Source organism: Sylvia atricapilla, chromosome 12 (genome assembly GCF_009819655.1).
Source record: "Sylvia atricapilla isolate bSylAtr1 chromosome 12, bSylAtr1.pri, whole genome shotgun sequence".
In the NCBI taxonomy this organism is placed as follows: domain Eukaryota; kingdom Metazoa; phylum Chordata; class Aves; order Passeriformes; family Sylviidae; genus Sylvia; species Sylvia atricapilla.
The window spans coordinates 14,053,395-14,069,169 of NC_089151.1; the positions used below are offsets into that span (position 1 = coordinate 14,053,395).

The 15,775-nt window shown below is 43.6% G+C and overlaps 2 protein-coding genes across 2 annotated transcripts in view; both read left to right on the plus strand.

Moving 5' to 3' along the window:
* Window positions 1-6,221, plus strand: part of ITFG1 (integrin alpha FG-GAP repeat containing 1) — a 71,976-nt gene extending 65,755 nt beyond the window's left edge. Inside the window, exons 16-18 of the mRNA XM_066327901.1 lie at window positions 529-611; window positions 2,214-2,331; window positions 5,678-6,221. Of these exons, the coding sequence (XP_066183998.1) occupies window positions 529-611; window positions 2,214-2,331; window positions 5,678-5,737 (261 nt within the window). The 3' untranslated portion in view covers window positions 5,738-6,221. The remainder of the gene's footprint in view (window positions 1-528; window positions 612-2,213; window positions 2,332-5,677) is intronic.
* Window positions 6,222-13,194: 6,973 nt separating this feature from the next.
* NETO2 (neuropilin and tolloid like 2) overlaps window positions 13,195-15,775 on the plus strand; it is a 29,379-nt gene continuing 26,798 nt past the window's right edge. Inside the window, exon 1 of the mRNA XM_066327902.1 lies at window positions 13,195-13,306. Coding sequence (XP_066183999.1) covers window positions 13,273-13,306 — 34 coding nt within the window. The 5' untranslated portion in view covers window positions 13,195-13,272. The remainder of the gene's footprint in view (window positions 13,307-15,775) is intronic.

A 15,775-nucleotide genomic window follows, 5' to 3' on the forward strand; every position in this document is an offset into this window, starting at 1 on the left:
TGTGGCTGGGCTGAGACTCAGGTCATCCCTTCAGCCTCAGTGGTGAAACCATGGGCAGTGTCATGGTGGGAGGAGATTACTGTGAGTCTCTGATCTTCACATGAAACATAAAAGTGGGGTCCTCACCGTTTTCAGTCTTTAAAGATCTGATGGTAATACTTTGAAAAGTGAGGTACTCAAATGGGCCAAATTCTCATTTGGATAATTGTTTTGCCTGCCTCTTTTGAAGAATCAGTTCTTTTCTTCTTTCCCTCTTATGTTGTTGCTTTGTACTTTTAAAGCAGATGCTGTGTTTCATGTCAGTAATAGTTATTTTGCTTTGTACTTTTGGGGGGTGGGTTTTAAAGCATTTTGGAGCTTTCAGAGTAACGGGTTTATACAAAGATAAAGGGATTAATCACTTATATTTAAAGTTTTTAAAAACTCACAACTTTTTTGTTTCTCTTTTTGTATATTTCAACAGAGAATTTCTTTGCTTGTAAGTATGTTGGTTTGTTAGGAATTGACACGGCTTTGCTTTTCTTTCAGTCCATAAGAAAACAAGAATGGACAGCTATCATACCAAACTCCCAGCTTATAGTCATTCCTTACCCTCATAATGTTCCTCGAAGGTAATGTCATCATTTGGATTTGCACTTCCTAAAATTACCTGAATACACAGTGTAAATTAGGCATTTTGTGTAGGTTTAGAAATAGTTGTTTGTCTAGAAAGTTACTGAAGAACAAGGGCAGGGGGTCAGTGCTGAGCTGTAGCTGAAAATGCTGCTCAGGTATTTACACGGCCTCTCAGATGGTGCCCATAAACAATCAAAACCTATTACCGGCTCAGACAAACAATCAAAATGTATTACCAGCTCCACTCCTGTAAATAATAACATACTTGCTAGATTTAACAACATCCTCAGTGACAAATTACAAGCATGGTAATGGTTGAATTAAGCATTTTTGTTTTGCCAAACATGCAATTTCTGTCTGGTTCCATAGCAAAGCTTTGCTTCTGCCCTTCTAAATGCAGTAGCTGCTGCTACAGGAATGAATGTTTCCCTTTAGGTAAAGGTGAATGGGTTGGTTTCACGAGAGCTTGAACATGGAATTCACTTTGCAATTAAAATGTTTCTCCCAGAAAGAGAGCATGTTTCTCTTTTTGCTATTAGAGACAACATTAGTCAAATATTCCAGCTGCGTTTTGCCGCTTGATCTACCAGTGAGGTCAGTAGCATTTATCATGCAGAAATGATTCTGACATCAGTTCAGCAGTTAATTTTACTAGAGAACAAATAACGGTGGAGAAGTGATGTGCTGCTTGAGTTGCTAATTAACAACCACAGAAATAACATCTGCCAGATGAAAATTTAGTTACAATCTTGAGGTATTTAAAGGTATGTGTTACAGAAAACAATTACTGTTATTGCATCCTTAAACTATTTTTGCTTTCATATAAAGTGGGTTTATGGACATTGTAGAATGGCAGAGGATGGAATCCCCAGAAGAAATCAGATTTCATAATAAAAGCTTCCTAATTTTTTTTTTAACATAGGTGTGTGATTTCCTGAGAGGCCTCAACACAGAGCCTGCTGCTGACAGCTTTCCCATGATAGGAAACCTGTAGCACAAAAAGGGGGTTCCCCAGGCCCCAAGACCTCACATGGTTTGAGAGATGTCTACCAGGAGCCCTGAAGTGTTTATTTTGTTGATCTTCAGCTATAATCAACTGCTTATGTTGTCTCGAACTGCAGTTGTCCCTGGGTAAACTTCAGAAAAAGAGAACTGGACCCATGAGCCTGTCCAAAAGGAGCTTCTCATGTGCTGGAAAAATCTTCCAGGATTATTTCCCCCTGCTGCTCCATGTCCCCAGGCCCCAGGCAGTCCTGTGAAAGGTTTCCTTATGCATTTTACTTTGTCCTAGGCAAGGGCAGGAGATAAATCTCCTAATGAGAAAAAACTCGTTCCCTGAGGATATCCGTAGCATTCATGGAAAGTTAAATAGAAACTGTACTTAGACATGGTAGTGCTCGGAAATAATTATATTAAGCCATGTATTTCTGAGTAAACATCATTAAGCTTCAGTCTCTAAGTAGAGCTGCTCGTTTCTGTAGACCAGGTTGTCACCTGTCTTACACTAACAGGTTCTTCTCATCTTTGTATGTAAAATCTGTTTACTGCTTTGTAATGAAGGGTATTAATGTTTCCTTGGATTTTCTTCTTTTCTATAGCTGGAGTGCCAAGCTGTATTTGACCCCAAGTAACATTGTACTGCTAACAGCTATAGCCTTAATTGGTGTCTGCGTTTTCATCCTGGCAATAATTGGCATCTTACACTGGCAAGAAAAGGTAAGCTAATTTACTAGAATATTTTTAAAATATTTTCTATACTATTTAACACTCCCTAATATTTTACAGACCTGTATGTTAGGGGGTTTTTTTAAACATTTTTCTACAGTATAATCATTTCTGACACAGACCGAATTAAGTTGCAACAGGTGTTATTATTAATTCAATGTTTACCACAAGTTTAAAAATTGGCATTATTTTTATTTAAGCTCTTAAAACACTTAAGCTTGCCCATGTTGCTCTTCATTTCCTTTTTTCCATTAAGCTGTTATTTCCAACATAAATGAGCCATCTTTGTTTCATATCTAAGCTTTCTATTTTGCAGTTTTAAGGAGAACTGTTTTGGAAAATGGAACATAAACTCAGATTACTTATCTTGAGTTCTGCTGGTAATCTGAAAATAAGGAGAAAGTCTTTTCTGTGTATCACTGCTGGTTGCACTGACATTAGCATTCAGGAATGTATAGGGAGTCAATCGTGCATATTGGCTGCTTTGCTGTGTGGGGCTGAATTACACATGCAGGGTGTAGCAATCCATTGATTTGAAGAAGCATTTAGAAAGGGCCCTTTCATGTCACAGAAGAAATGCATTCCCATTTTTCTTAACTATGCTCAGTTCACAATCATACCCAACTGGCAGAGTTGCCAATAAATGTTACTACATACCCAAACCATAATCTTAGCTGTCAGATAAAATTACTGCACATTGTGACATGGGAGAACTGTTTGTTTTTGTGCTCGTGGAAATAAAATGACCTTGTTAAACATTCAGAAAAGCTTTGCGCATGCTTCATATTTAAATGTTATTTGTCTGTCAGTCTTCACTCTTCAAAATGTTAAATACAGCCTGCAACTAATAATAAAGCTGGGTATGAGACACACAAAGCAAAGAAGTATGAAGTTTATGATGGCTGTTGTTAGCATGTCCTGCTGTACCAAGAAAGCACTGCTCTCTCTCTCCAACATACCTTTAGCAAACAAGAGCAGCAGAAAAGGGACTTGGACTTGGAGTTGGGGAGAATTACCTTTGTGTAATTCCATCTGGAGAAATGGAGATTTAGTGGCAGCGTTCAGAACAGTTTTTGTAATTCAAGCACTGTAGTGTAAGGAAGGGCTCAGCCCAGAGTGCTTTTGGAGCTGTTTTACATCCCAGGTGTGTGTGAATGTAGTGCTGTACTGGTTATATTGTAAACTCATTTCCAACTCTGCAGCAAAAATAGGCACAAGTATTTGGACAAACTGTGTATTTTCAGACCATTGTGATAAACATGTTAATTTCTATATTCTTCCTATGGATTTTTACCTTCCCAATGTTTAGAAGAGGTTGAGATGCTAAACAAATAAGAATGTTCACCAAGGCTGTGCTGTGCATCACTGAAATGTGTAAAGTTAAACTCCAGAGTTCCTTGTTTCTAAGCTTATTCTTAGTTTACTGTCTCTCAGCAATCCTCTCCTAAAAATACTGTCCAGGCTAAATGCCTTTCCCTTGCAGATCTCTGCAGTACATGTAGCAAAGAAAGGAAGGGGAAAGGAACTGGCACTTAAAATCTTTTCTTTCCCCTAGAGGGTGTATGAGTCTGTTAGCTGCAGTGTTTTATTCAACAGTTTAAATAAACCCTGGACTTTCACCTCTGCAGATAAATAGTAGCAGGAGCCCTTTGTCTACAGCAGTTCTTACACACTCCTCTGCCAGCCAAGTATTGGAGTACTGAAATAACTGTAGGGTTTAGGGGTAGGTGTTGCTCTGTCTTGCCTTAGAAATTTTGAATGCATTGAAGAAAAAAAGCTTTGCAGTCTCAGTTAGTAGATTTTCATTTTGATACATCAAATGAAAGAGAAATTGAGGAAGAATTGACATCATTGTTCATCTTACAACAAATACGATCTTTCTACATTTGCTACAGCCCTCGATAGTTCCCATTCTCATTCCTGAGAACTTGCTTTGGGGTCATGAGGCCGGTCCTGGAAACACTGCACAGTGATGGAATCCTGCTAGAGAGGGTTTGCTGGATCCAGCAGAGTATCAGTTACTGTCAAATTTGAAGTAGTAATTTTTTCAGGAAGCATACAAGAAATGGAGTGGAAATTGTTTTCTAAGTGAGATGATGAAATTCTGTGGAATGTGACAAGCATTTCAGTGTAAGGAAGAGTGTGCCACTCCCTCCTTCCCACCCCTTTTTTGACATCCAGAATACTACTGACACTGATAAAGTCCCTGCCAAAAAAGCCAGACTGATATATCCTAAACCTCACTGACAGCTCTGCTGCTGCTACAAAATGCAGTAAAATCCATATTTAAACCAACTGAGTTGCTATCACACATAAACATTGTGTAATGAGGAAATCTTTGGCCTTGAGCCAAAGCAGATGATGAACTCTCATGGCAGAAGACGGGCATGGATTCCTGCCACAATTGTTGTGTATTTTTATCAACTGAGACACAGTTCTGAATGCCCACGCAGCACCTAGTGGAGAGGCTTTTCTTCATTTTACCCCTTAAACAAAGAAAGAAAGAAAGAACATGGGTCTGTGCACGCCAAAAAGCATTTTGGTCTGCTTTGCCAAATTCTCTCATGCTGGGATTTACACATGCTGTCTGTCATGACAAAAGCACAAGTTTGCACTGTGTGCTCAAGAATCCTTGAAGAAATGCTTCCATCCTCTGTTAAGTGCTTTAGCACATGAGAGGAGACATGTGGGAGAGGACATGTTCTTACACATGACATGGATTCTAGGTACAATTTAAATATGCTGCTTTTTTCCAAGCACCACCCAATTCACTCTTTGAGCAGGTCCGTGTGTGTTCTGCATAAAGAAGCAGGGAAATGCATCCTACTTCACATTTTCATAATACAAACAAAAGACACAGAACATTTTTTGCCTCCTTATTGCTGTTAGTTGTTGCTTGAACTGCCATCTTGCTCTAAAGTTGTATTTAACAGAATGTTTTTTAAATGAGATTCTTCGTACATGTAACGTAAATCACATTTACAGTTAGTCCAGAGTAATTTCATCTTATACTTATAATGTAGACAAAATGCATACCAGGAAACAGTCTTCAGGTTTGAATTATTCCTTTTAAAATGCATTATTAGAAATAACAGAAAATAATGGGTCATAAATACTACAACAGCAGAGCATTAACAGCAGAAGCCAATTTTGCGTAGATTATTGCTATTTCAAACTGACATCATTTAAAAGTTAATTGTTGAGGCTTTTACCAAGCTTTTTTGCCTTTTGTCAAATGGCTTGAAAAAAAATCAACCATTCTCTGACATTTGACAGCTCATTTCTGTAACAGTATTGCTCTAGATTCCACAAAGTGTTTTTTATTATTATTTTTCAGAAAGCAGATGACAGAGAGAAGCGACAGGAGGCTCATCGGTTCCATTTTGATGCTATGTGACATGCCTTAATATTTATGAAGGAGCTGCTACTCATTTGCTTAACTGAAAGACTAAATTCTGATTTTTAAAATTATTACCGTGGAAGTACTGTTGGTGTGTTATTTGTAAATGTTGCATTATCTGGTATTTATTTGGAAAGTATTAAAATTAGACCTGAATGTCTCACAAGGCCTTTCAGTTAAGAGACTGTATATAATAGCATTTGGCCTTTATTTAACAGAACTGTAAATTTATTTTTCTTAGTAAAGGGATCAAACTGCATGTACCATTGTTTATGTACCAATTCTTTAGTAATATTTGATAGAAAGAAAGTGTAAATGAAGTAGCATTTCAGTGAGCAGAATACCTTGTATCACTTGAATTGGTCTTGTCCTTTATTCATTCCTGCAAAACAACCTGGTTTTTGAAAATTAAACTTGTGCAGTTTCTCAGATGACTTAATCGTTAATTATTTTGATTGTATTAAATGGTGCTTAACCTAAAGTATTCTGTATTTTTCTTTGTTTAAATCCATATGTGCAATAGTTAAAAACTTGGGATTTAGAGAATCGAAAGGAACCTGCAGTGGAACGCTAGTTCGGTCATCCTGGGATAGATGCAGTATTTATGTGTGCTGCTTCTAGGGAGAAGACAACACATTAAAAAATTAACATCATAAAAATGTACCAGGGTTACATAAAATGCTTTTATAATTAAACTAAATCCACATTTATTTTAGAAAGGCACAAAGTCATTATGAAAGTAACTATTTTTCTAACATAAGAAAGGTTTGGGATTTTTTTGTTTGGTTTTGTTTTTCAAGAAGTTAAAAGAAATATTTTTGAGGAGAGATGGAGGATTGATACCCTAAAATGTACTGCTAAGTGATGAGATATGCAAGGATTAAATGAAGAATGTAATAGGACACTCAGAATAATCAATGCACATTTTCTATGTACACTGCTATGCCCGGATTTCATAAGGCTGTAATGATGACAGAAGACGTCGCTCAACTTCAAATATTTTACGTGGTGATAAAGTTACAGCTCAGTGTATTCGGGATCCTGGAAGAATCTGAGAACAATCATGTTTTTAGTTTGCATGAGTCTACACCATTAATTCTGCAGTTACATCAGTTAATTTGCATTCCTAATACTGTTTGATAAACTACAACATCCTTTCTCAACAAGCTGCAAGTGTTGGTCGTCAAGGCCCTCGGTGTGCGGCGGGTCCCTGCTGGGCTCTGGCCCTCCCTGGAACGGTCCCTGTGCCTGGCAGGGCAGCCCTGGACAAGAGGGAGCAAAGCTGGGCTTTGGTGCTGCCCCGAGTGCCAGTCACAGCCTGGCTTCCCAAGGCACTGCTGGATACTGACCCGTTCGTACAGCAGCACAAGCCAGCAGCCAGAGCAGCGCTGTCCTGAGCTCTGAAGTGGCCCTGGGGATTTCCAAAATGCCCTGATCAGATGCCAGCACAGGAGACTCTCATATCATGTTGCTGTTATTATCCAGGACAGAATATTTCGTTAATGCACACCTTCAATTTTTCTCATGAAAAGGTAAGATTTTTTTTTTTTTAAGATAAATACTTAATGCTTTTGGACTTTTTAAACTGCATTGATAGAATTGGCTCCCACCAGCAAAAGATAAGAACAGATTTTATGATTAGGAGGATGCACAGTTCAATATATTTTCCTGTCTTTTTCAGATGGTTGAAGAATAATGCTAAATGCATAATGCACTGTGGCAGTAAAGTTGTCTGTAACCCTCTATCACAACATAATACACATAGATTAGCTTCCTTTTGTTTTTGAAAAAGCAATTAGGAATAAAATAACCTCATGCTGGCATTTAAACTGTTGTACAAAACAATGAACTTGGTATCTTCTGCTCTGAGGTATTTTGCATGCTCAGTAGTGCACCATTGCATCACTGTATACAATATAATAAAGTTTACCCCAGGTTCTGAGTACTTGTAGCATGGCTCACAGTCTATGCATATTGTTTTTAATTAAGGCATTAAATATTGTTAAACCTGTTGTCAGAGGTTTCTTGTTGTACTTTGGTCTTCTGTTCTATAAGCATTAACATATGTTTGGGTAAGGTTATTGCCCTTCTACTGGGAAGTTTAGGAAAGCAGCATCATTTAGAAAGTTGTATTTCCAGGTGATTGTCACAGTAACTGAGAAGTGGGAAATAGATCGAGCTACATAAATTTTCAAACTGCAGCCACTGTAACACAGCCCTGGTGAGAAATGCTATTGGAAGCTTCCTCAGTGTGAAATTTCACCTATATAAAAATACTGTTGACAGGCCAACTGACAGATGGCTGTTGAAATACCATCTTTCTTTGTTCTCATTTTCCATGAGAAGCTTTAAGACTGAATCTTCCTACCAGATTTATCATTAATGCACTATAATCCCCCAACAAAAGAACCAACTTTTCTGCTGCAGATTAATAGGCATATTCTGTATAGTACGGTATTCCTCCTGTGCTGAGGCCATTGTGCTTAACAGAGACACATTGAAAACTCTTACTACAGTTAATTAAGAAGTAATCACTACAAATGCACCAAGTCAATTCAGGGCTTCTAAAGAATGACAGGATAGTTTGGGTTGGAAAGGCCCTTAAAGCTCATCCAGTTCCACCCCCTCTGCCATGGGCAGGACACCTTCCACTACTCCAGGTGGCTCCAAGCCCTGTCCAACCTGACTTTGAACATTTTCAGAGATGGGGCAGCCACAGTTTCTCTGGGCAGCCTGTGCTGAGGCCTCATCACCCTCACAGGGAAGAATTTATTCCTCATCTAAACCTCCTCCCTGCCAGTGTGAAGCCATTCCCCCGTGTCCTGTCACTCCATCCTTGTACACAGTCACTCTGCCTGTTTCTTTGTGGGCTCCCTTCAGGCCCTGCAAGGCCACCCTGAGCTCAGCCCAGAGCTTCTCCTGTCCCGGTGAACACTCCCAGCTGTGGCAGCCTTTCCTCCCAGCAGAGCTGCTCCATCCCTCTGCCCACCCTGGAGCCTCCTCTGGCCTGGCTCCAGCAGCTCCAGCTCCCAATATTTGATATTGAATAGATACTAATGGGTTGTAATTGATATATATAACTTCTTTCAAATGAATGACACCAAAATACAGCAGAAGTCAATCCATAAGCTTCTGCTATATTATAATCAACAGTGTAAAAGCATTAACTGTCTCTGTTTTGAGGGTATTAATAACCAAACAAAATATTGTTTTAAATTTAGAAAATACAATTAATTTGTAGTACTAATTCTATAGGGATGGACAAATATTTCATTCAAAGAAGTATGTTAGGAAATCAAGAGGAGTAGAGGAGTTAAATCTGACATTGCTATGCTGCTTTAGTAATCTCACTATCCATTCTGGGGACAGGATCTAGTTGTCACTTTGAAAAGAATCAGCCACACAGCACTACTTTTATAATTAATTCCTGACTTCAGTGAAAAATGTGATCCCATCTATGATACAATCCATAACAATCATAACCTAATTTTGAAATTAATTAATTTTTCAACCTAAGCCAAAAAAGTCTGTAGGTATATTCTAACAGATTTAATTATATTGCCTACCAAATAGAGAAGTGCACTGTAAGCTTTCTGAAGGCTATTTAAAAGGCTATTTAAAAGACTATTTAAAAGTTTGCAGTATTCATTACTCAGTAGTCAATAACAAAGCCAACTCTGCATATTTATGGTTATGTATTACATATTGTAATACAATTACAACTGTATTATAATACAATACTGAGGCACTTGCATCTTCTATAATTTTCTAATTATAGAAGTTATATAATGAAATTGGGATTTATTAAAGGCACCTAAATCATACTGATAAAACCAAGTACCAGAACAGTTAAAATGTAACTCCTCATCTCCTTTCATAATTATTCAACTGTCTACATCTGTATTTTTGCAACCTTTTAAAAACAATGTCCAAATAGCCGCTGGTCTAAGGCTGTTTGGGTTGTACACTTTGCTACTCAAGAGCAGAAAATATTTTTAGGTAAAGTTAAAACTTTTAACTTTTCACAGAACAGCAAATCAAAAGAAGTTTTCAGGAGGAGGCAAACCCAGTTCTAATAATACAAATGTAAGCTTTTAGCTGCAGCAGAGCAGTGTTGTGACTGACTCATTCATCAGCTGCTCATGCAGGTGTTTACCTACATCAGAATGAATCCCACTGCCTTCCCTGAACTACTGCTACCCAAAAATAATCATGAGGACTCGACAGAGCATCAGAACAATACACAACTGGCTGTCCAACTCCCAAACTCAAGTTTAATTAAGTCAAGCTCACTGCCAGTGTGACCCAGTGGCCGAGCGTTTTCCTCCCTGGAAAGCTGCACTCTGCAGGCTCAAAGATGGGAACTGAAAGCTTCTTCAGACCTGTCACTAGTGAAAGCACTGCCTGTAACAAGAACTCCAGCAAAACAAAGCAACAGGATGTACACAGGAGAAATGGCTCTGAAAGCAGCAGAGGCAAAATGTGCCCCAAATCTACAAATTGATGCTTCTCCCTGCCTCTCCTGCACTGACAGCTTGACACAGCCCTGGAAAGAGAACAGGATGGAAAAGCTGCTCACTTCCCCAAGTGTGTAATAGCTCTGTCCAACCTTCTAATGGACAAACCAGGAGTTCAGCTCTTCAGTTAAATTGACTGTAGCAGATTGGGTCTTTGCAATTACTACCCAAACTTGTACGGAGCACACGGCATTACAAGTGTTTAATCCCGTCTCTTTGGTGAGAGACAATTGACCACTAACAGTTCTCTTGAATGCAAATTCAGCCCAAGATCTAAGAATCAGGCCAGTTCTCATTTCTTATGTCATCACGAGTAATAAAAATATCCTAGTCAAATTTTGCCATCAGCTATACTGTGCATTCTAAAAAATAAAAGAAGCAGGCAACCCCCTGTTTCCTGACAATCTGCACAACAGCACAGTCAGATTTTAATTATGTACTTGCAGAGAAGATAAAAAACTGTGAATCATGCTCAGATACAGTAGTCTTGGATATTTTACAGTAATCTTGGATATTTTTTGCATTACTACAATAAACATTTTTGTTAGTGAAGAAAATAATGCAAAGTAGATACACCTATTGTGAACTTCTCTATGTATAGGGGTTTCTACTATAGAACTTTAAATTTCATCACACTGCTATAAATACATGATTAAGAGGGGAACAGAGGAATCGCTTTGTCCACTGCTGGAATGTAGCAGCTATTTCACAATTCATGGAAAAACTACGCTTGGAGGAGGAGGACTGTATCATCTCTATTTGAAATTGAAAGGACAATTCAAGTAAGTAGAATAATATAATTATGTAACTTGGGATTTTGCCAGACCATCAAGCTTAATACTTCATGAAGCTTCTTGCAACACTGAAATGGATCTTTAATACCCAGAAAAGCTCAGGACCTTTGCTGCCAGGTCTCGCCGGGGTCCGGGAGGAGCTGCTGCCCCCCGCCCCGCGGGGCCCCGCGCCCGCTCCCTTCGCTGCTCTCCGCTCCCTTCTCCATTTAATTCGCCCTCGCCGACAATCACAATGACTTGAAGCGCCTGAAATATTTAACCGATAATCTGAAGCAAAAGAATGACCTTTTCTAACAGGATAGGCTGACCTTTGAACATTGTAGAAAGAATTTAACATTCAAATACACAGCACCAAACCACAAGGAATCAGAGCTTCACCTCGCACGCCCGTGTTAGACACTGTACTGGCTGCCCTACTCCTTAAGCAGGACTCACAAGTGGCAATTACGCATATAATTTACAGTTTGCAAAATCTGCTGGGTCTAGCGAGTGGGTTGGTTCCAAAGTGCTTCCACAGAGTGCCTGGGCTCGGACAGCGGAGTTGTGCGTGGGGCAGCGGGAGGTGCAGCCGCGATGGCTGCGCAGGACCCGAATGGAGACCGCCGCCTCCTCCCAGTGGGAGCGGGGCCGGGGCGGCTCCGGGCACGGCGGCTCCGGGCACGGCGGCTCCTCCCAGGGCACGGCGGCTCCCGGGCACGGCGGCTCCCGGGCACGGCAGCCCCGCGGCAGCTCCTGCGGGCCCGGCCCGGACCGCTCCTGCCCCCTGCGCAAAGCCTGGCAACACGCACAGGTCTGAACATCTCCGTGTTTCAACACTTCTGGAGCCTGAGCGAAAGATCTCAGCCTCGCCTCACCGGCAGTTCCAGGGAGGAGACATCCTGTAGGAAATAGCCAGCGATTCTTCAGCCCGCGTTGCCTAAGGGAGATTTGAAAGCATCTCTAAGGAACTCCCGTGTTGCTGTCCTTTCACACGTAGCCTACGGGCAGTGCACCGTTCCGCGGCTGTGCCCCGAGCTGGCCGGCACGGCCGCGGCTCTCGCCCTCGGCTGCTCGGAGGGGTCTGGCAGGACGGGAGTCCCCGCGGCGGGATGTGCCGGCCGGGGCCTCTCCCTCCCTGCCCTTCCCCCGACATCGCCACCTGCCTCCACCTCAGGCCCTTTCCCGAAGTAAGATCTCCCCTCACAAGCTAAACCCGATGTGATGGATAACCAGAGGGACGGCAGACAGGGCAGGCAGCAGGCTAAGTGCGCCTTTTTATTAACTTCTTGTAAAGTAATAGCTCCATTTTAGCTGTCACTCCTGTCAAACAACAGCCGCACAATAGCGTGTGATGGGCTCTTCCCGGCGCCGGAGCTGCAGGCAGCACACTGCAGCCAGGCAGGCAGCTGGGCACGCCGCACTGCCGGAGCCGCGCGGGCTCCCTGCCACCAGCGAGGGGGCGAAGGGGAGCCACGGAAGACCGGGGGAAGACCGTATCCCTTTTACCCCATCGGGAGCCGCTCAGATCCCAAACAAAGCCGGGATCTTTGCTCAGGCTTATCCAAGCCCCCGTGTCCTGGAGAGGGGCCGCAGGGCTCGCCCCCTCCGCCGCGGGGGTGGCTCCCCGGGCAGCCAGCACCGCGCACGGGAGAAGCCGGGCAGACGGGGCAGGATGGGCCCGGGCCGTGAGGCACGGCGGCGGCCGAGGTGCGGGACAGAGGCGGGGCGCTGCAACGGGGCCAGCCCCGGCCCCTCGTGGGGACGGGGTGAGAGAACGGGCGCCGCTCCGGCGCTGTCGCCCCCGCCTCGGTGCCCGGCCGAGCGGGAGGAGCACAGCGGCCCCGCCGGCTGCGGCTGTGGCTGCTTGCGGGGCTCCGTCGGGGGCGGGCACATGCGTACAAGCGGCTCATCCAGGCAAACACCCCTCACATCTTAAATGAGCTTCATTTAGCGGCAGCCGCTTCAGTCGGGCTGGGAGCAGGCGGGCTGCGCTCGGAGCGCCGCGCGGGGAGCCCCCCGGGGCAGGCCAGCCTCGACGGAGCCCGCCGCGCCCCGCTCTCCATGGGACTGAGCGCGGCGGCGGCTCCGCGCTCGGGCGGCGGAGGCTGAGCGCGCCCCGCGGGGGCGCCGGGCATGGCCGCGGGCGGGCGGGGGCCGAGCCGTAGCCGCGGGCACAGCGCCCTCGCGGGGGGCACCGCCACGGCCATGGAGCGCCGCTGATCGCCGCCGCCGCCGGGAGACAATGGCCCTGCACAAACTCTGCTCGGTGCTGGAAGGTAGGAGCCGCGGGCTGCGCGGCGCCCCGCCGGAGGGGGACCGCGGTACCCCCGGCGGCGCCGCCCCTCCGGCTGCCCCGCGCTGCCCCGGCGCCCTTCCCGCGCCGGCGAAAACTTCGGCGAGGAGGGCGCGGGGGTGCGCAGGGGCGGCCGCCCCGCCGCTGCCGGGCAGCTGCCGGCGCTCCGCGCCTCCCCATCGCACCGCCCCCGGCCCCTCGCCCCTGCCCGGCGCCGCCGCTCGCTGCCCCGCTCTGCCCCACGCCAGACCCAGCGCCGCGGCGCCGGCTCGGGGCTGTGTGCGGCGGGCGCTGCCGGAGCCCAGTGCGGGGTCTGCCGGGGGCCCGCACACAGCCCGGGCTGCCCCCGGTCCTGCTATAGCGCGGGCGGGCGGCGGAGGCACCTCGGCACCTCGGGTTTGGGGGGTCCCAGCGGCGGGGACACCTCCGCTTCGGGGGGGTGCCAGCCTGCAGAAACGTGGGTCACAGTGGCAGCGACTCTACCCCAGTGACACGTATCTTCCCGAGACACACCGGCAGTATCCTACGCTCGTCTTTTCACAGTAAAAATACTCTTTGCTTTCGGGACTCTCCTGACGAGCTGCTCAACACTGTTCAGCTTATCACACTTGTTATCGGGAGCAAGGTCTGTTTTCAGTAAGGTTTTTATAAAATCAGTCACCCGAGTCACAAGCTACACCCTGACCGGTGTTTACCTGTGCTTTTCTTCTTGAGGCTTTTAAATCTTGTTTCTAACTTATTTCTGTTCAGAGGTAAACAACCGAGCAAGGCTCCTCATCCGAACATTTCTTTGTCTGTGCTGTTATTTATACAGCTCAACAATGGACGAGGGGTTTCTGTTAGAAAAGAAATCTCGTTGTGGCACTTAACCTTGTGCCTTAAGGGATTATTTCCAGCATTCTGTATCTTCCTGAGTTGTAGCAGACTTGATGGGGATTCCAGTCGGTTTTGTTTGGGGTTTTTTTAATGCTGATTATTATTTTAAATTATTCAGTTTGGAGATGTTGGTGTGACTGCATGCATTATTGAAGCCAACAAGGCATTACTGCAGAGTGGAGAACTGTTTTGTGTATATATTGATGTCTTCCCACAGTATGAAAGTTGTAAAGAAGTCTGTTTTAAATCCAGAATGTTTCCATGGGCCATAAAATCCCGTATTCCTGGTGTGAAGGACTTTATGTCTTTAGGGTTTCAAAAAATATTTTTCATTTATTAGCATCATAACTGAGAGACAGAAGATACTTGTTCTCAATAAATGTCTGTCTCTTTATATTGTCAACCATCCACTGAGTTTAGTCAACATAAGAACATATGGTTTACATGGAGAAGACAAGGCATTTAGATTCTGTTTTCTACTGACTCTTTTAAGTAACATATTTAAATATCACAAGCCACTATAAAACAACCATAAAATACAACTCTTGTATCTACTACTTAAATACTTTATACACATGCAGATTTAATTACACTTCAGAAATATGTGATTGCTGCAAAATTGACTGTACAGGTTTTCCACTGAACAGACCATATTTTTTTTATAATCACACTAAAGTCCGGGTGAAAAGTCCCTCTACAGGAAGTTTTTTGTATTATTCATAATCCATAAATTGCACAAAGCCATTAGTCAATAAGCTGTTAGTATTCTAAACACATCCCTTGCCATGACTACAGAAACAACCTATCATTACTTAGCATCATACACTCCCTTTTATCTCTGCTTCACTAGAAGTCGTTACATAGTCCCATTGTTATACCTAATCAGAAACAAAAAAGTATATTCCTGGAGGTAGATGTAGAGATTTAGTTCCAGAAGGAAACCACTGGGAATAAAATTCTAAGTAATTGTCCATATTTTACAAATTGCATTTTAAATTCTGCATGGAAGTCCTACCTGCAGTGGTAGTAATTTCTTTTTCTCCATACAAATAGCTTCATATGCAGAACTGGGGGAGTTCTGCTAAACCACATACAAAGTACCATGTAGCTCAGTGTATCATGAGGTCATATTTTATTTAATACTTCTTAGAAACAGTTTCGTCTTCTGTTCTAAACATGTAATGCATGTATACATTTCTGTAATTACAAAGATTCTATTTCATGGCTGTGTTACCTCAGGGCAGAAGAGAGCCCATCATACTTTGTGGCAGTTGGAATTTCTTATATTAAGCTTGTTCAGAACTATTCTTCTGTTCTCAGCTATCAATATCAAGGGCTGTTTAAATAAACATCTTCATGTAATAATTTGTCTCTGTCCATAGCCTTCAGCAAAACTTTAAAAAGTCTCATTGTGAGTCCCATCATCCTACGTGGATTCTTTGCTCTCCTGCAGCTCTCCCAGGCAGCAGTGCTGAGTGGCAGCGCTGGTGGAGCTCAACAGCCCTGAGATTTCAGTGGCTGCAGCTTTTGCTCAAGTGGCGCCCAGCCAATGCCCACCTGCTTTCTCAGTGGGCTC